This window comes from Chrysochloris asiatica, unplaced genomic scaffold (genome assembly GCF_000296735.1).
Source record: "Chrysochloris asiatica unplaced genomic scaffold, ChrAsi1.0 scaffold00085, whole genome shotgun sequence".
Classification (NCBI taxonomy): Eukaryota; Metazoa; Chordata; class Mammalia; order Afrosoricida; family Chrysochloridae; genus Chrysochloris; species Chrysochloris asiatica.
Genome location: NW_006408603.1, coordinates 4,376,968 through 4,397,521, shown reverse-complemented (window position 1 = coordinate 4,397,521; position 20,554 = coordinate 4,376,968). Strand labels below are relative to the sequence as shown.

The 20,554-nt window shown below is 36.4% G+C and overlaps 1 protein-coding gene across 3 annotated transcripts in view; it reads right to left on the bottom strand.

Moving 5' to 3' along the window:
* Positions 1 to 20,554, bottom strand: part of ST7L (suppression of tumorigenicity 7 like) — a 140,037-nt gene that overhangs the window by 31,288 nt on the left and 88,195 nt on the right. For all 3 annotated transcript variants that reach the window (XM_006865909.1, XM_006865911.1, XM_006865910.1), the window contains exon 11: positions 14,692 to 14,794. In XM_006865909.1, coding sequence (XP_006865971.1) covers positions 14,692 to 14,794 — 103 coding nt within the window. The remainder of the gene's footprint in view (positions 1 to 14,691; positions 14,795 to 20,554) is intronic.

Genomic DNA, 20,554 nt, shown 5'->3' with positions numbered 1-20,554 from the left:
CAAGTCCCTGTGGGCCCAAGCGTTGCTGACCGTCCAAACCATAGGCTCTGAGGATCAGACTTTAGCCACCTAGCAGACACAGCAAAATGTCCCTTATCTGATTATTCAGTTATGCTGGTTAGTAATTCCATACATGAGCCCTGGATACCCACAGATAAATGTAAAAACTTTCCCTAAAAGCCGAGACTGTAAATTCTAAAAAGGCAAAGTTTTTACCCCCCCAAAAAGCTAAAGAGGATATAGAGAAACTCTGTTAACTGATGGTATGAGGAGAGGATTATAATCAATGTAATGAAACAAGGTATATGAATATTTGAATGTGAAACCGATGATGTGCCCTGAAAACTTTCACTCAATCCACAATAAAAACCTTAAAAAACAAAACAAAACAAAACAAAAAAAACCCTATGGAGCAACACTTGGGGTTGCCTTAAGCCAGAACTGATTTGACAGCAAGGGGTTATAAACCTGTAAATTTGTGATAATTTGTTAATAAAAATACAATAATAAAAAAAAAAGGAATGAAACACTGATACATGCTGCAACATATATCAACCTTGAAAATATGCTAAGTGAAAGAAGCCGGACATGAAAAACCACATATTGTATGATTCCATTTATATGAAAAGTCCAGAATAGGCAAATTCACAGAGACAGAAAGTAGTTTTAGTGGTTGCCAGGATATGGAAGACTGGAGAATGATGACTGACTGCTAATGACTACAGGCTTTTTTAATAGGGTAATGAAATTTTTCTGGAACTAGATAGTGGTGATTATATAACTTTCTGAATATACTTTAAAAACCACTAAACTGTATACTTTAAAGGGGTGAATTTTATGGTAAGTGGATCATCACAATTAAAAAAGAGTACTGTGTATAAAATTGTTTGATGGTTATATAATGAAGAGTATGCAACACCAGAATTACTAAAACAAGATTCTGTGGACCATTCAGAATATACAAAATGTTTTCTACAAGGAATTTTTTTTTTTCTAAACTGATGAGTCCTACAGTAGACAAATGATGCACAATTATTATTCTTGTTTGGTAAAAAAAAAAAAACACACACACACACACACACACACAAAAGTTTGCGAACCTAAGCTATAACTAAGCAACAAAGAATAAGGCAAAACACTTGAAAACATACTTTTCATATTTTTTACTGTATTACTACCACAGTGACTATATACTGAAATTCATTCAGCAGAAAAAAAAAATCTGTCCAAGCAATCAATATTAATGAAATACCTAAAAGCAAATTCATAGTCTAAAGAGATTTATGTGATCTTTCTCTATTGCACTTCTAATAGTTTCCAGCTTTAACAAATTGCACAGCTTTAGACCTACAGCCATTTCTACTATAGTTATGTGGAAAGTTGCCAATAAATATTTCTTGCTAAAATAATCTTATACTTTATCATTTACTGCTAAGATTTCTACATTTGACAAATTTGCATAATACATTGTAAGAATGAAAGATTTTTTAAAAAATTATTGAAATGTCACTGTTCATCAGAAGTAATAAGTTATCACAACCCACAGCTGAAGTATGAAGAAGAAAACCCCTAAAGCCCATTATGTTTACTTGACTCCAGCTGAGAGTCAGGAATGGGCCCTGGACCAGAAAAAAAAAGAAGTCTGTATATATTTCATGAGTTGTAGGGCCCTAATAAAAACAGCCAGCCACAAGTTCCAAAGCTGTACACATTACACTAATGTTATTAAAGTGTGATATTACCCAGGTTGTTGGGAGTTTAAAATTTCTCCCCAAAACCCTTAATATTTATTCTGTTTGATAACACTCCATTTAGCACCATAGGATAAGTGCTTGACCTCAAGGTGGTTTTGAACCACAGAGTTGGTTCAAACTCACTAGCTACTCCTGAGAAACCCTATAAGAGTTGCTATGAGTTAAAACTCACTCCACAGCACTAACAACAACAACAACAACAATAATCTACAAACAATGACAGCATTCATTCTACTTTAGCTTGATATTGATAGAGCTGAACTGACAGGCTTTGGCAGAGTGGAGGGGATAATAATATTTAAATTAAAAATGATCTTAAAATCTCTATGTTTTAACAGTTTTATTGAAGTATACTTTACATACCACAAACTTCATCCATTAAATGTCTGACAAGTTTTAGTAAATTTGTATAGTTGTGTAATTATCATTACAAAAGTCTCATTATCCCTGTTGTAGTCAATCCTCACCCTCACCCACAGCTCCAGGCAACCACTGATATGCTGTCTCTAAGATTTTACTTTGTCTAGAAATTTCATTAAACTGCAATCATACAACACGTTGTCTTTCACATCTGGTTTCTTTAGTTAGCATAACGTATCTGAGGGTGATCCATGTTGTTGCATGTACTGATAATTTACTTTTTTTTTTGGAAGGTTTTTATTGTGGATGGAGTGAAAGAATGCAGGGCAGATCGTAAGTTTTACATTCAACAAATCATACACTTTGTTTCATTACAATGATTATAATCCCCTCTATGTACCATCAGTTAACAGTATTTACTTTCTCTATATTCACTTAAGCCTTTTTTTTTTTTTAACACTCAGGCATATATAATAATTTACACCACCAAAAGGTAAATTCTGTAAGTCTGTCTCCTGGCTGCCATCTCTTAGCCCCTCTCTTCCCATGAATCTAAAGTCCTAAACTGCTCTCTCTCTCCATGTCCCCATCTCTGACTCCATCTCTGGTATTGCTGCTTCTCTGGATAAGGTCTTGCATTCCGCTTGTGCTTTTCTCCCTTGATGGTCCTAGGGCCCTCTGTTTCTAGACTGTAAAATTAACTACTCTGTTTTTGTTACAAAACTTCTACCTTTACAGTTGTGACAGTTGCAATGAGTCATGATAACAATTACTCACTGTTGAATCATAAGAATCTTATCCCCATCTCTTTTTACCAGACCCATCTAGACAAGATGAAAATTATTCAGTGGGGATGCTATCTTCCCTCCAACACACTCTGAAACTGAACTCTCTCTTGAAACCTTGTATGGCAGTCACCTTGTGCCTTTATGGCCTCCTCATTTTAGGTAGCCAATCCCTATCTACCCTGTATACAGAGGGGATAGCATTGATACTTGATGTGAAGACTCTGTCCCTCTCTATTAGTATTTAGAGTTACTACCTCCATAAGTATAGGTCAAGTTCATCAAATTGTAGCAATTTACCCTCATTTCCTTGATCAAAAATTGTTTTTGTTTTTTTTCTTATCTTCCTCTAGTCAAGTTCTGAGGAGTCCTGGTGTGGCACTGTGGGTTAATGGGCCAGACTGCAAAGCTGTTTGAACTGCAAGGTTGGCTGTTGAAGCTCACCAACTGCTCCTGGGAAACCCTATAAAGGGTTGCTATGGGTTGGAATCGACCTGACGACACTTAACAACAACAACAACAGTCAAGTTCTGATTATCAAGCCAGATAGTTTACTTTTTATTGCTATACAGTGTTCTATTGTATGGATATACTACAATTTATTTATTCACCCACTTGTCTTTAGATTGTTTCAAGTTTTTGTCTATTTTAAATACTGCAAGGAACACCTGCATAATTTTTGCATGGGTATTGGTTTTCATTGCTCTTGTCAATTGCTCTAGGAATAGAAATGATGGATTGGTGTTTGTTTTACTGTTAATTTGTATTCTTTAGGATAAGTACTAGACTTATCACAAGTTCAGTGGTTCAAACCCACCAGTTGCTTCTTGGAAACCCTATACATGGTCACTATAAGTCAGAACTGACTCGATGGCACTTGACAACAACAACAATGTAGGTAGTTTTTCTACATCCTTATCAATACTTGGTATTATCAGTCTTTGTAAGTATAGACATTCTAATGTAGTAGTATTTCATTTTAATTTTAATTTGCATTTTCCTAATGACTGTTAACCACAAGGTTGGTGGTTCAAACCTAACAGCTACCCTTTGGAAATTCTATACAGGGCCTACAGCACATGATGATTTTCATGTTGAACATCCTTTCATGTGCTTGCTTATTGGCTATTCATATATCTTTACTAATGAAATGTCTATTGAAATTTTTTGCTCAATTTTTAAATGAGTTATTTGTCCTGTTATTGAGTTGCAAGAATTCTTGATATATTTTATTTATAAGTTCGCTAATAGACACATGATTTTCAAATACTTTCTCTCTGTCTGTGGCTTGTCTTTTCATTTTCCTCTTGGTATTCTTTGTTTTTGTTTTTTTAAATTTTAGAGCAGAGGAGTTTATAGCTTTACTGGACACTGACTTCTTTCCTCGGCTAAAATTAGAAATACCCCAACAAAAGTACCTACATTTTGTGTAACTTAAAATATATTTTATCACTACTACATACACTTCAGTAAATCTGAACCTATAAAGCACATTTCTCATAATTAATTGTGATCAGAAAATCTATAAAGAAGCTCCACTCTGCATCACGTCTCTACCAACTGGCCTTGCATTTAGGTCTACGATTTTTAATAGGCTCATGCAAATCTCACTTTCTGAATTTGACGTAGATTCAAGTAGATGTAACCAAAATCTCTGGAACTATGAAACATTTGTGTTCATGTGGGTTGTTTCCCACACAGTGATGCCCTAAGAAAACCTTTTCTCATATTCTCTATTTCAACTTCCAGAGTTTTCTACTAAATAGTAGAACCACAGCACTTGGGAGTATCAGCCAAGGTGTATATAATCCTACTACTACAATGTATTATCTTAATACATTTTAAAAATGTGTTAAGACTGAAAATGCAAAAAGTTCAGTCAATTCTGATAGTTAATGAACTAGTTGTTAATAAGCTAGTTGTCTATTTTTCAAACAGAAACAGTCTATTCAACTTAACAAACGGGTGCAACCTTAATGTTACTGGAGATTTAATTTTCTTGACTCACAAACTTCTGAAATGTGATACAGTGGGATAACTGTTGTTATACAAAGGGGATTGCAATCACTGAGATGAAACAAAGGTATGATTTTGTGAATATAGAACTAAGGCTCGGCTCTGTAAATCTTCACTCAATTCACAATAAAGTCTCCAAAAATAGAAAAGTCATGGGCCCATTCAAGAACTAAAAACAACAATGGAAATATTACAAGAAAATAAAGAGCTGCAAGCTGTCTCTCTCGTGGTTTTTTTTTTTATGGCACATGCTATTTGTGTCATATGTAAGAAATCTTTGCTTAATGCAGGGTCACAAAGATTTTTCTGTTTTCTTCTAAAAGTTTAAAATTTTTAGCTCTTACATGTAGGTCTCTGATACATTTTGAGTTCATTTTTGTATGTAGCATGAGGGAAGAATTCATTTTTTTGCGTTTTGTTTTGATTTGCATACAGATAATCAATTGTTACATCTTCATTTCTTGAAAACAATATCCTTTCCCCCAGTGAACTGTCCTAGGACCTTGTTGAAAGTCAGCTGACTATAAATTTGCGAGTTTATTCCTGGACTCTCTAGATTCTTCTATTGATCTACATTTCTATCCTTATACTAATATTACCAGTACCAGTGCCATTGTACTGATTCTGACTCATGCTATAATTATTATAGCTGTATAATGTCATGAAACTGAGTAGTTTAAGTCTTCAAACTTTGTTATTCTTTTCTAGAATTGTTTGGCTATTCTGTTGTTGTTGTTAAGTGTTGTCCAGTTCCAACTCATTGACCCTGTATAGGGTTTCTGAGGCTGTAAATCTTTGCGGTAGCAGAAAGCCTCATCTTTCTTCCATGGAGTAGCTGCTGGGCTCAAACCACTGATCTTGTGGTTCACAATACAGTACTTATCCTACAGAGCCACCATGCTCCCCATGTTATTCTAGGTCCTTCACATTTCCATGTAAACTTTAGGATGAGATTGTGAATTTCCACAAACATGCCTGCTGAAATTTTGATAGAAATTGCACTGAATTTCTAGACCAATTTGGGGAGAATTGAGATCTTAACAATAGTAAGTCTTCCAATCCATAAACATAGCCTATTACTGTTGTTGTTGTTAAGTGCTGTCGAGTTGGTTCTGATCCATAGCGACCCTGTATAGGGTTTTTAGGGAGCAGCTGATGAGCTTGAACTGCCAACCTTGCAGTGCAAATGACACTGCAGTCTGATACATTAACCCACACCACCACGCATGGTTTATATCTCCATTTGTTTCAGAATTGTTTTGTAGTGTTTCGGTATATATATGTATATATGTACTTTATCTTGAAAGATATCTGTAATAGCATCACAAATTATCTACAACAGATTCAATCTGGAGATTAATATATAGACTCTGTCCAATAATTTAATTTTAAGAGGAAGTTAGTGCCTGGCATTTACACTATCTCCCTTATGACTCTAACAGGAGTTCTGAAAGTCAAGTACATCACTAGATTGTTAAGTATTGAGAATACATTTAGCATAAGACAGTTTCCAAGTAGGAAAAAAGTCCACAAGCACAGGGAGTAGATAGTCCAAATTTTGTTATTTTGAGTGGAAATTAAATAAAAATGTTTTAGATGTTGTAATGACTTATTAATTTGAGCAGTTTGATCAGTAACTGCTGCTTATCTCCTCACACCAGGAACAAATTCTCATTCCTTCCTGGATGATAACAATCACTTTTATAATGCTTACTATGGGTTAGACTTCTTTCTAAGCATTTTCAAGATGTGAACTCATTTAATCCTCACAATAACTCCATGAGGTAGGGAATATTATCCTCATTTTACACTTGAAATTGAGTAACTTGCCTAAGGTGATACAGCTAGGAAGCAGTGAAATAAATGTGGGCAGCTGGTTTGAGAATCTACACTCTTAACTACTCTGTAGCATGAGAGAACAGAGAATTTCACTTAAAAGAATTTGGATTTAAGAGCATGGATGCACAGCCTCTTAATGTAATAATGGAATTGTTGCCAATAATTGTACATCTGTAAAAAGTTGAATGGGCAAAAGCTGCATGACAGATACAAGTATAGTTACAATAACAACAAATAATAATAATAATAATAAGTCACTAAGGCTTATTTATGTACAACCAAACATCTCATGGGTTTTGGTTTCTAGGTCTGGAGGTTTAGGGTCATGGTTTCATAAAACATCCCAGTAAACTAGCTTTATGAAGTGGTGTTTTAGTCTTATCATCTACTTAATTGCAGAGTGCCTGGGGATCCTTAAAGATAGTAAGTAGCCACTCAAGGTATAACAATTGGTCTCTATTCACCTGGTGCAACAGAGGAAGAAAAATCAAGAACAGGAGGAAGAAATGGAATTTGTGTCAAAATGCCTCAATTTGACATGAGACCAAAAGAAATAGGTAGTTCCTGACTACCATTACGGAACACTTTGATCAAAGATTCTATAGAACAATCCTGGTGGAAAAGGGAGAAATATAGTACAGTTTCAAATTCTCAGGAAAAGTAGATCTTGGTATGGCACCATAAGATTGGCACTCAACTTCAAGGACGGTTTGAACTTAAAAATCAGCAGTTCAAACCCCCCCAGCCGCTCCTCAGGAACCCTATACAGGGCCTCCAAGAGTCAGAACTGACTTGACAGAACACAACAGCAACAAAGCTGGAAGAATCCTAAAATTACTGCACTGAGATCATCTTTAAACCTTAAACAAAATATCCCTTGAAGTCTTCTTAAAACCAAACAATAGCTTAGCTTAATTAATCAAGATGTCTGCCTTGAGCATTATATTCATTAAAGAACGGTACTGAGATAGGATCAAATTGACAACAGTGACCCAAAAGATCATATAGGAAAATTAGTGGGCAGTGAGTTCATGTTAATAAGGGAGGGAAAGGAGGATGAGTAAGGTTGTACAACTCAAAGAATGTAATTAATGTCACTCAATTGTGCATGTAGAAATTGTTGAATTCATGTATATTCTGTTATGTATATTTTCAACAATAAAAGACAAAATAAATTGGAAAAATTTTAAAAACAAAAAACATTACAGATTTCTGTTTCAAGTCTAAAAGACTGAGTAATTCGGATTAACCATCCCATTAAGAACAACTAGAAAAACTGAACAAAATATTTTTTAAAATATAATTGAATGTAACAGAAAATTAACAAGAGGATAAAGGATTACCAGACTACAGTACAAACAAGATAGAAATCCAGAGAAATAATCTACATCTGTGGCCTATTTTACTGATGAGTATTTGCCAATTTTGGATGACATGGCTAGGAAGCTATTCCACCTTTCTGTTATGTTAACAAGGTTGGGGGGACAAAAGTTAGGAGTCTAAGGTCTGTCAAGCGGCTGAAAAAAAAAACACCCCAGGATTGTATTGGGACCCTGAAAGGCTATATCCTAGAATAAAATTAAGCCAGAAATAAATCAGTACTTTCATGGACTGCAGCCCAGCTTCAAGTCATCTGGGTGGTCCAGAAAATATCAATCCCTAAAACTGAATTAAAGTCTGCTCATGCTTTTAAAAGTAAAGGAAGTTCTCTCCGGGGGAAGGTATTATTCAAGACTTCAAACTACTTCCATCATTTTATGAATATAATATCTGGCACATTGTCAAAGAAAACCAGGCCCAAGAGAAAATAAGACAACATGAACAAGATGCAGCAGAAAAAATAGTTAATATAAACAGATACAGAAGAGTTCCAGATATTAGAATTATCAAAGAAACACTTTAAAAAATAACTATCTTGAATAATTTTCAAAGAGATAAAAGACAAAAGTAAGGAGCCCAAGGCCTGTCAAGGGTAAGGGCCCTCCCTGGTCAAACCCCCAGGGTTATATTGGGACTTTGAAAGACTACCGTCTAGGAAATCTGTGGCAGAAAGTAAGAACTATAAAGGACACAGTAGATGTGAAAAACAAACAGAAAAATTTGAAACTGAAAAATGTTTCCAATGAGTGAAATTATAGAGAGTATATTCTCTGACTATAATTCAATTAAGCTAGAAATCAGTAATGAAAATAATCCTTAGAGGTTCAGAAATAAGTGAAATAATGTATTTTCACATATAAATGCTCATGTACGTAATATGCACACATATACTATACATAGGAAACTAACGTGCAAGGGGGCTACACCATTAAAAAAAATGTATACTGTGCACATTATTTATGTAAAAATGTGATAATTCTAAATTTTAAAAAAGTACCGGATATTAAAAAGAATTTTGAAATACATTATACAGCTATTGTTGTTGTTGTTGTGAAGTGCCGTCGAGTTGGTTCTGACCCATAGCGACCCTGTTTAGAGTTTCCAAGGAGCAGCTGGTGAGCTTGAACTGACGACCTTGCAGTTCAAATGGCTTTGTAGTCTGGCACATTAACCCACAGCGCCACACCAGGACTCCCATACAGCTATAGGATACAGTGAAAACTGAAAGAGAAGTTTACAGTGTTAATGAAATATATTACATAAGAAGGCTTAAAGTGAATGACTTAAATACCTAAGTAAGAAGATACAAGATATAAAAAAAATAATAATAACAAAATAAACTCAAAAAAAGTTGAAGAAGGTGACTTCTGGCAAGATGGCGTAGTAAGAAGATGCACTACACCGACCCTCTATAACAAAGCTATGAGAGACAAAATTAATTAGTCACCGATAAAAATTCTGACACCCTGAACTTCAAATGAAAGGTTAGAGAGGTGGCGGGAGTGCTAAGAGGCTGAGTAAGGATGGTAAAAGAGGGATTCTGACTGGTGAACAGCTGGCCTGATGTAGCTCTACCATCTTGTGAGCAGCTTTGGCAGCAGAGGGAGGTCTAAGAGAGCAGATTTGCACCAGACAACTGAAAAGGTGTGAGCTCTTCTTTTTCCTCATGCTCCCTAGTGATCAGAAGTGCGGCCAGTTACCATCCTCATCCACTCTCAGCACAAACAATGCTCTCTGGGAGTTCAGAGCTATGAGGTTGAGAGCCAAGCAAGCATGAGGTGGGGCCAGCTGCACTGTTTTGGTGTGCCTCTTTGGTCCCTGGATTCAGGTGGGCTCAGCTCCAGACCTACAAAACCCACAGAGCCACCAGACCAGCTTTTAACCAGTCATACTGCCACCAGCTTTCCTGTGGTCCTGCCAGACACTGAAACCAGCCCTATCAGGGACCCCCATGAACTACCCTGTACACAGATAACATCTAGAACAACAGGAACTCCATCTATGGTCAGGAACTCTGCTATCACATTCCTTCTACAGACACCTCATGAGCTCCTTGAATAGCAGGAGCCCCTCCCCCCCAACCCCCCCCAGAGATTTCTCCTCTTTGGGTCCAACAACTGCCCTGTTTGTTTTTATAAATACAACAACTCTACAATGCCCCGGAGACAACAGCCAATTTTAGCTCACACAAAGAAACGAATGGCTCAAACAAATAACCAAGATACAGAGCGAGAAAATGATTGTGAGGAAGAAAAGGTAATGTAATTAATTGAAAAACAATGATAATTAGTTACCTTCAAAGGTTAGACAGAAAGATCAGATCAAGGAGAGCAAGGAGAGTGCAATAAAAGCATCGGGAGAATTCAGGACAACACTACAAGAACAAACAGATAAAATAAATGCAAATTTAGAAACAATACAAAACCTGCAATTAGAAATCCAGACAATCAATCAAAAGATCTTGGAAATAGACAATACATTGAAAGGGCAAAGGAGTAAAAGTGAAGCAATGGAAGCCCAAATTAGTGAGCTTGAGGAGAAACTGCTCAATACTAGTATGCCAAAAGAACAATCAGAAAAAAATAATGAAATAATCCATAGAAAGTCTAAGAGTTATGTGGGACACCATGAAGAGAAACAACCTTTAAGTCAAGTAGATTTAGGAACAGAAAGAGACAAGTACCAAGAAAATTGTTGAAGAGTTGTTGGAAGAAAACTTCCCTAACATCATGAAAGATGAGAAGATAAGCATACTAGAAGCTGGACGAATCCAAAAAAGGATAGATCCCAAAAGAAAATCACCAAGTCATATCATAATCAAACTTTTCAAAACGAAAGACATGGAAAAAATCCTGAGAGCAGCTCAGGAAAAATGGAAAGTTACCTACAAAGAAGAACCAATAAGACCAAACTCAAATTTCTCAATAGAAACCATGCCGACAAGAAGGCAATGGAATGACATATACAAAACACTGAAAGAAAAAGGCCAAGAATCATATACCCGGCAAAGCTGTCCCTCAAGTACGATGGCAAAATTACATTTCCTGATAAACAGAAATTAAAAGAATTTGTAATGACCAGACTAACTTTACAAAAAATGCTAAAGGGTGCTCTTTGGACTGAGAACCAACAACAGCAAACACCAACCAGAGATTACCATCCATGATAGCACTACTCAGAATTCAATCCAGATATAGAAGTACTTAAAGTAAAACAAACCTATAAGACTAACAATAGATATCAATGCATAATGAAGTCAACTACAAAGTAAAAAGAGTAAATAATGTCGATATGTTGTTGTTGTTAGGTGCCATCAAGTTGGTACTGATCATAGCAACCTTATGCACAGCAGAACGAAACACTGCCCAATACTGGGCCAACCTAACTATCATTGCCACGCTTGAGCTCACTGATGCTGCCACTTTGCCAATCTATCCCGCTGGGGGTCTTCCTCTTTTTCTCTGACCCTCCACCTTACCAAAAATTATATCCTTCTCCAGCGACTGGTCCCTCCTAACTAAATATTTGGAAGTAGTTCGCCACTCCTTCTTCCTAGTCTGTCTTCATCTGGAAGTTCATCTGAAACCTGTCCACCATTGGTAATCCTGCTGGTATTTAAAATACCTGTGGCATAGCTTCCAGAATCACAGCAACTCACAAACCATCACAGTACGACAAACTGACAGACATATGGTGGAATGTAGATATAGAACTTCCAAACTGCAAGAAGTCAAGTAGATTTCAAGATCAAACAAACTGTTTTAAGCATGGAAAAAATGAATAAATTACATTAGAACTTTAAAGAAAAATAATACACCTGCACATCAAAATTTAAAAAGGAGAAAAATAAAAAAGATGTAGTAAATGTCAACACAACAGAAATACAAATGACAAGAAAACCCACAAAAAAAATGAACTCAGCATAGAACATTATGTGGAACAAATAATCCAGCAGCACCACACACAAAAAAAACTCACAGAAAAATAATAATATTTCATACCTATTGATAATTATACTAAATGTAAACGATTAAATTTACCAATCAAGAGACATAATGAGCATAATGGATAAGAAAAGAGGATCCTTCAATATACTGTCTACAAGAAACTATCAAAAAGATAAAGACAGCCTAAATGACTAGCAATAAAAGAATGGTTACACAAACTGGTAGATACACACAATGCAATACTACAAAATGTTGAAGAATAAGTATGTAACACCAAGTAACATGGTTGAACCTAGAGGACCTCATGCTGAATGAAATAGGTGGTGGTGGTGTACGTGCCATGGAGTCAGTTTCCAAGGAGCAGCTGGTGGGTTTCAACCACTCACCTTGTGGTTAGTAGTCCAACACTGCCCCTACAGTGCCACACCAGTCAATCACAAAAGGACAAATATTGTATGAGACCGATGTTTTAAAAAGTTTTTTTTTTTTTTTTTTAAGTTTTTCTTGATAAAAGAAACAATCTATAGTGGTGATGGGAGGTGGAGGGAGGAAAAATTATTCACGGGCTAAAGGGTAGGCACTTATTAACACGGGTGACAGGGCAGGCAATATACAAAAGAGGTTAGCTGAGAAAAGATGAAGGAAGCGGGAGACACAGGGAGGAATGCAATAGTTAAAGTGAGTAGAGGTAAACGCTGTTAACTGTTGGTACATGGAGGGTACTGCAACCACATAGTGAAAAAAAAAAGTGTATGGCTTGGTGAATGTAAAACTAATGATTTGCTCTGTAAACCTTCACGCAATTAACAATAAAAAGTTTTTAAAAAATAACGATGATGAAAAGGAATTAAAAAAACAAAAGTGAATCAACCAGAAAACAATTAATAGAAAGGATCAGCAAAGTCAGAGACTGGTTCTTTGAAATGATAAATAAAATTCATAAAACCCTAGGGGAGCTATTCAAGAAAAAAAGATAATCCATGTTAGGAATTAAAAAGTAGATGTTACAACTGATCCTGCAAACAAGAAAGATTTTATAAAAAACTTTGTACCATTATATTTGAAAATTTTGATGAAATGCAGAAATGCCTAGAAAAACACAGCTTCCCCAAGACTGAAAGAAGAAACAAAAATCTGAATAATTATGAGATGGTTAAAGAAATGTAGGTGTAGTGATGTAGGATAAGCACTGGACTGCCAACCATAGTGTTGGCAATTCAAACCCATTAGCCACTCCTTGGAAACACTCTACTGGGTCTATATGAGTTGGACTGACTCAACAGCACATAACAACAACAATAATAAAACGGAATTTATAACTAAAACTATCAACTAAAGAAATGGAATTTATAATAAAAGGCTTCTCACAAAAACAAAACTCCAGACTCAAATGGTTTTACCAGAAAATTCTACCATCATTTAAGGAATAAAGCATTATACTTTTACATAAATTATTCCAGAGAATAAAAAAAAGGGATCATTCCTTAACTTGTTTTATAAAGCAAGCACAGACCAGAAGTATAAAGAAAAGAAGGAAATGGAAATAATGTTAGAATATTAGTTACCTTTAAGCAGGAAGGAGGAAGTTGTAATTAGGAAAAGGCAGTGGGGATTCTGGGGTGCTTGCAAGATTTCTGTGGTAGTTTCCAAGCATTTGCCTTATAATCAATCATTAAAAAGTACATTTCTGTATACCTTTTCTGCATATGCATTATGATTGATAATTTTAAATTTATTTAAATTTATGTATCAGTGTGACTTAATATCAATGTGGTATAAATATTTGTGGACTCTTTATTCTTAGACTTTAGTCATTCTCATGATCATAACTTTATTTACTTCAACAGGCTTATAGTTTCTTCTTCTTGGAGATTATATTTTAGAGATTAATCTCTTTAATGTTTACTAGCTTCCAAGCTTCATTAACACAGAGTATACTGGATCAACAGTTATAATTATATTTTGTACTAAGAGCAACTATTCTTGAATATTGTGTACTTCCTAACACGGGGCATTGTTTTTAAAACCTAAAATTTAATCTTAGGTGATAACACACAAAGATTAATCAATAATCTTGTAGGTCTGTAAAGTGTATAATATAAAGAAAAATGAGACAGGTACAGAGTTTTCTGAGGGACTAAATAAATATCAACTCAGCAGCTGTTCTGAGAACTTCCACATCTGTTTCCTATCAATGATTATTTTAATGTATTTGTCTTCAGATTTTGTCTCCTCAACCCTACTTCAAAACCCAGCCATCTTCTAGAAAATGCTTTACAGTAACAACATATATGATGTAATGATTTTCAATATGAATGATCTTTTATTAACACCAAATTATTCAGTTATTTCTTCTCAAAAACGATTATAAAATAAACTGCTAAGTGGACACACTTCAAATTCTATTTTATCAGCAATGACAAAGCCTATAGAGAACTAATGCTCCTACCTACCTTTTGAAGTGTCTTTGAGGTAAATAATAAGCATCAAAACAGAGCAGACCAAAAACAATTCTGACCCAAACTAAGAAGACTCAAACTGTAGTCTAAACACTGTCACCAATTTGGCAATTTTAAATAAAAGTAGTATTTTTATCATAAAATTTCTCACTTTTGGAACGTGAGGGTTAAATTCCACAGCTCTGTGAATTGCTTCCACGGCATTAATTTCTGCTGTGCTTAACCCTCTTCTAGAGGCTGTTTCTGGAGAAAATCTGTAAGAAAACCACAAAATGTAGAAATGAATATATAATAATTATAGACTCAAACAATAATGCTGTTGTTGTTAAATGCCATCAAGTTGACTCTGACTACTAGCAACCTTGTATGGGGTTTCTGAGGTGGGTATGGTTCGCAGTACAGTGCTGATCTTACAGTGCCATAATGCAACTACCAAAATAAAAGTAGTTTCTGATGATGGCCAAAGACAAGCTTTTCTTATTCAACATATAGAACAAAAGAAAATAAGGAATGGAAATCTTCAAACAAAAGAAATCTTCATACAAAAGAAAGTCTTTTGAAGGCAAACTGGGAAGCTACTAAGATCAGAAATGCTAGACAGAGACATCCACAGAATCTTATGACATAAAAGTATATTCTTATCAAATTCCCATCTTAGAGGAGACTGTGACTATTCTACTTTAATTTAGATCAAGCCATAGTAATATAAGGTTTTCATAGTAATATAATAACTGCCAGCTGGTTGGTTTCTAAATATCTTATATGTGAAAGAAAGAGAAACTCATTAAGGGCAGCCAAAAATACAAGGAAAGCAGAATAACTCAGAATAATAACCTAAGAGGCGATAATATGAGACCTATTTTCCTATTATCGTCATCACAACTACTATTACCTATTGATGTGTACTTTCTTTCTATGCATTTTTTAGGCACTTACCTCATAATTCTCATACAATCACCCTTTAGTGTGGATATATATTATTAGTCTCATTTCACAGATAGGAAAGAGATTCAAACTGTCCCCAGTTCCACTATTATGTGGTAAGTTGAATTTGAACCCAGGTTTTCTTTTAAGCTTTAAAAGCCTTTCACCATACACAGTTGTTACTGCTAAGCACTATCGAGTTGGTTCTGACTTATAGCGACCCTGTATAGGGTTTCCCAGGAGCAGCTAAGTTTAAAATGCCAATTTTGCAGATCAAATCAACCTTGAGGTTGAGTGTTTTGCCTATGGTGCTGCACTAGAACTTCCTATACATAATGTTGATGTTGTTATGTGCCCTGCAGTCAGTTCCGACTCATAGCAACCCCGTATTGGGTTTCCAAGGCTGCAAAGCTTTACGAGAGCAGAAAACCTCATCTTTCTCCACGGAACAGCTGGTAGTTTCGAACTGCTGACCATGAGATTAGCAGCCTGATTCGTAACAACAATGCTAGCAGAGCAAAACCTCAAAGTCACAGATTATCAAAGGTTATTTAGGAGGAAGTAGGGAAGGAAGTCCACCACCTGTCTGTCAGTTTGTCGTACTGTGGTGGCTTGTGAGTTGCTATGATTCTGGAAGCTATACTACTGGTATTTTAAATACCAGCAGGGTCACCCATGATGGACAGGTTTCAGATGACCTTCCAGATGAAGACAGACAAGGAGGAAGGAGTGACGAATTACTTCTGAATATTTAGTCACTGAAAACCTTATGAATAGCTGGGAAACACTGTCAGAGATAGTGCTGAAAAATGAGTCCCTCAGGTTGGAAGACACTCAAAATGTGACTGGGGAAGAGCTACCACCTCAAAGTAAAGCCTGTGGGAGAAACGCCCGTGTGACCTTCATTTGCTGATGGGGCACAACTCAAAATGAAGAGAAACAGCTGTAAACATCCATTAATAATCAGAACATGGAATGTACAAAGTATGAATCCAGGAAAATTGGAAATTGTCAAAAATGAAATAAATGGAACACATAAACATCAATATTTTAGGCAATAGTGAGCTGAAATGGACTGGTATTGGGCATTTTGAATCTGACAAACACATGGTTTACTATGCCGGGAATGAAAAATTGAAGAGGAAGTGTTGCATTAATTGTCAAAAAGAACATATCCAGAACAGTTATGAGTTACAATGCTGTGATAGGATAGTATCTATATGCCTACAGGGAAGACCAGTTAATACCACATTATTCAAATTTATACACCAACCATTAAAGCCAGTGAGGATGAATAGAAGAATTCTACCAATTTCTTCAATCTGAAATTGATCAAACATGCAATCAAGATGTATTGATCATTACTGGTGATTGGATTGCAAAGGTTGGGAGCAAAGAGGAAGGATCAATAGTTAGAAAATATGGCATTGGTGATAGAAATGATGCTGGAGATCGCATGATAGAATTCTGCAAAACTAATGATTTGTTCATTTAAAATACCTTCTTTAGACAGCATAACAGACGACTATACACATGGACCTCGCCAAAAGGAATACACAGAAATCAAATTGCCTACATCTGCGAAAAGAGACAATGGAAAAGCTCTATATCATCAGTCAAAACAAGGCCAGAGGCAGACTGTGGAACAGATCATCAATTGTTGTAGCTCTTATTGTTGTTGTTAGGTACCATCAAGTCGGTACAGACTCATAGCAACCTTATGCACAGCAGAATGAACCACTGCCCGACCCTGGACCAACCTCACAACAGAATGAAACACTGCCCGGTTGTGGGCCAACCTCACCATTATTGCCACGCTTGAGTTCATCGATGCTGCCACTTGGCCAATCCATCTCATTGGGGGTCTTCTTCTTTTTCTCTGAACCCCCACCTTACCAAACATGATGTCCTTTTCCAGCAACTGGTCCTTCCTGACAATATGTCTGAAGTATGAGAGGCAAAGTTTGGCCATCTTGACCGCCAAGGAGCACTCCGGCTGCACTTCTTCCAAAATGGATCTATTGGTTCTTTTGGCAGCCCATGGCACTTTCAATATTCTCCTCCAAATCATAACTCAAAAGCATCCATTCTTCTACAGTCTTCCTTATTCACTGTCCTGCTTTCGCATGCATACTAGGTTACTGAAAATACCATAGTTTGGGTCAGGCGCACCTTAGTTCTCAAGCTGACATCTTTGCTCTTTAACACTTTAAAAAAGTGTTGCGCAGCAGATTTGCCTAATGAAACACATTGTTTGATGTCTTGACTGCTGCTTCTGTGAGTGTTGATAGTTGCTCCAAGGAGAATGAAGTCCTTGACAACTTCAATCTCTTCTCCATTGATAAGAATGTTGTTTATTGGTCCAGTGGTGAGGATTTTTTTTTTCTTTACATTGAGATGTAATCCATACCGAAGGCTGTGCTCTTTGATTTTCATCAGTAAATGTTTTAAGTCCTCTTCGCTTTCAGCAAGCAAGGTTGTATCATCTGCATATTGCAGGTTGTTAATGAGTCTTTCTCCAATCCTGATGCGTTTTTCTTCATATGATCCAGCTTCTTGGATTATTTGCTCAGCATAAAGGTTGAATGAGTATGGTGAAAGATACAACCTTGTACACCTTTCTTAATTTTAAACCATTCAGTGTTTCCATGTTCTGTTTGAACAATTGCCTCTTGGTCCAGATACAGATTCCTCATGAGCACATACTCATGGAATACTCATACTTCGCAATGTTGTCCATAGCTTGTCATAATCCACACAATTGAAAGCCTTTGTGTAGTCAGTAAAGCACAGGTAAACATCTTTTCTGATATTCTCTGCTTTCAGCCAAGATCCATCGGACATCAGCAATGATATTCCTCATTCCACGGCCTCCTCTCAATCCGGCTTGAACCTCTGGAAGTTCTCTGTCAATGTGTGCTTGCAGCCATTTCTGTATTACCTTTAGTAAAACTTGACTCGTATGGGATATTGAAGAGATTGTCTGATGATTTCCGCATTCTGTTGGGTTGCCTCTCTTGGGAATGGGCACAAATATGGATCTCTTCTAATAAGTCAGCCATATCATCAATTGCTCATATGCAAATTCAAACTGAACCTGAAGAAAATGAAAACAAGTCCATAAGAGTCAAAATATGACCTTGAATATACCCCAACTGAATTTAAAGATCATCTGAAGAACAAATTTGATACATTAAACACTAAAGACTGGAGACCAGAAGAGTTGTGGATTACATCAAGAATATCATACAGGAAGAAAGCAAAAAGTCATTAAGAAGACAAGAATGAAAGAAAAGGTCAAAATGGATGTCAGAAGAGACACTTTAACTTTCTCTCCAGCACAGAGATGCTAAAGCAAATGTAAGAAATGAGGATGTCCAAGAGCTGAACAGAAAATTTCAAAGGTCAGCTTGAGAAGACAAAGTCAAATATTACAACAAAAATGTGCAAAGATCTGGAATCAGAAAACCAAAAAGGAAGAACATACTCAGCATTTCTCAAGCTGGGGAAATTGAAGAAAAATTCAAGCCTCAATTTTCATTATTGAAGGATTCTCTGGGCAAATTATTGAATGATGCAGAAAGCATCAAAACAAGATGGGAGGAATAAACAGAGTCACTGTACCAAAAGGAAATGGTTGATGTTCAACTATTTCAATAGGTAGCATATGATCAAGAGCCAATAATACTGAAGGAAGAAGTCCAAGGTGCATTGAAGGAATTGGCAATGAACAAGACACCAGGAATTGATGGAATAAAAATTGAAATATTTCAAGTGAGGTGACACAGGAGGCACTCAATCATCTCTGCCAAGAAATTTGGAAGACAACTATCTGGCTGACTGATTGCAAGAGATCCGTATCTGTGCTCATTCCAAAGAGAGGTGACCAAACGGAATGCAGAAATCATTGGACAATATCTTTGATATCCCACGCAAGTCAAGTTTTACTAAAGGTAATACAGAAATGGCTGTAAGCATGCATTGACAGAGAACTTCCAGAGGTTCAAGCCGGATTCATAAGAGGCCATGGAACAAGGGACATCATTGCTGATGTCTGATGGATCTTGGCTGAAAGCAGAGAATATCAGAAAGATGTTTACCTGTGCTTTATTGACTACACAAAGGCTTTCAATTGTGTGGATCATGACAAGCTATGGACAACATTGCGAAGTATGAGTATTCCTGAATACTTAATTGTACTTACGAGGAATCTGTACATGGACCAAGAGGCAGTTTTTCGAACAGAACATGGGAACACTGAGTGGTTTAAAATTAAGAAAGGTGTGCACAAGGTTGTATTCTTTCACCATACTTATTCAACCTGTATGCTGAGCAAACAATCTGAGAAGCTGGGTTCTATGAAGAAAACGTGGCATCAGGATTGGAGGAAGACTAACTAACAACCTGCAATATGCAGATGATACAACCTTGCTTGCTGAAGTGAAGAGGACTTAAAATATATTTACTGATGAAGATCAAAGAGCACAGCCTTAGGTATGGATTGCATCTCAATGTAAAGAAAACAAAATCCTCACCACTGGACCAACAGACAACATTCTTATCAATAGAGAAAGAATTGAAGTTGTCAAGGACTTCATTCTTCTTGGATCAATTATCAACACTCATGGAAGCAGCAATCAAAAAATCAAATGACATATTTCATAAGACCTTTTTAAAGTGTCGAAGAGCAAAGATGTCAGCTTAAAGACCTTACCCAAGTCATGGTATTTTCAACAACCTCATATGCATGCAAAAGCTGGACAGTGAATAAATAAGACCGTAGAAGAATTGATGCTTTTGAATTATGGTGTTGGAGAAGAATATTGAAAGTGCCACGGGCTGCCAAAAGAACCAACAGATCTGTGTTGGAAGAAGTCCAGCCAGAGGTCTCCTTGGAGGCCAGAATGGCCAAACTTCATCTTTCATACTTCAGACATACTGTCAGGAGGAACCAGTTGCTGGAGAAGGATATCATGTTTGGTAATGTGGGAAGGTCACAGAAAAAGAGGAAGACCCCCAGTGAGATGGCTTGGCAAAGTGGCAGCCTCAATGGGCTCAACCGTGGCAAAAATAGTGAGGTTGGCCCACAA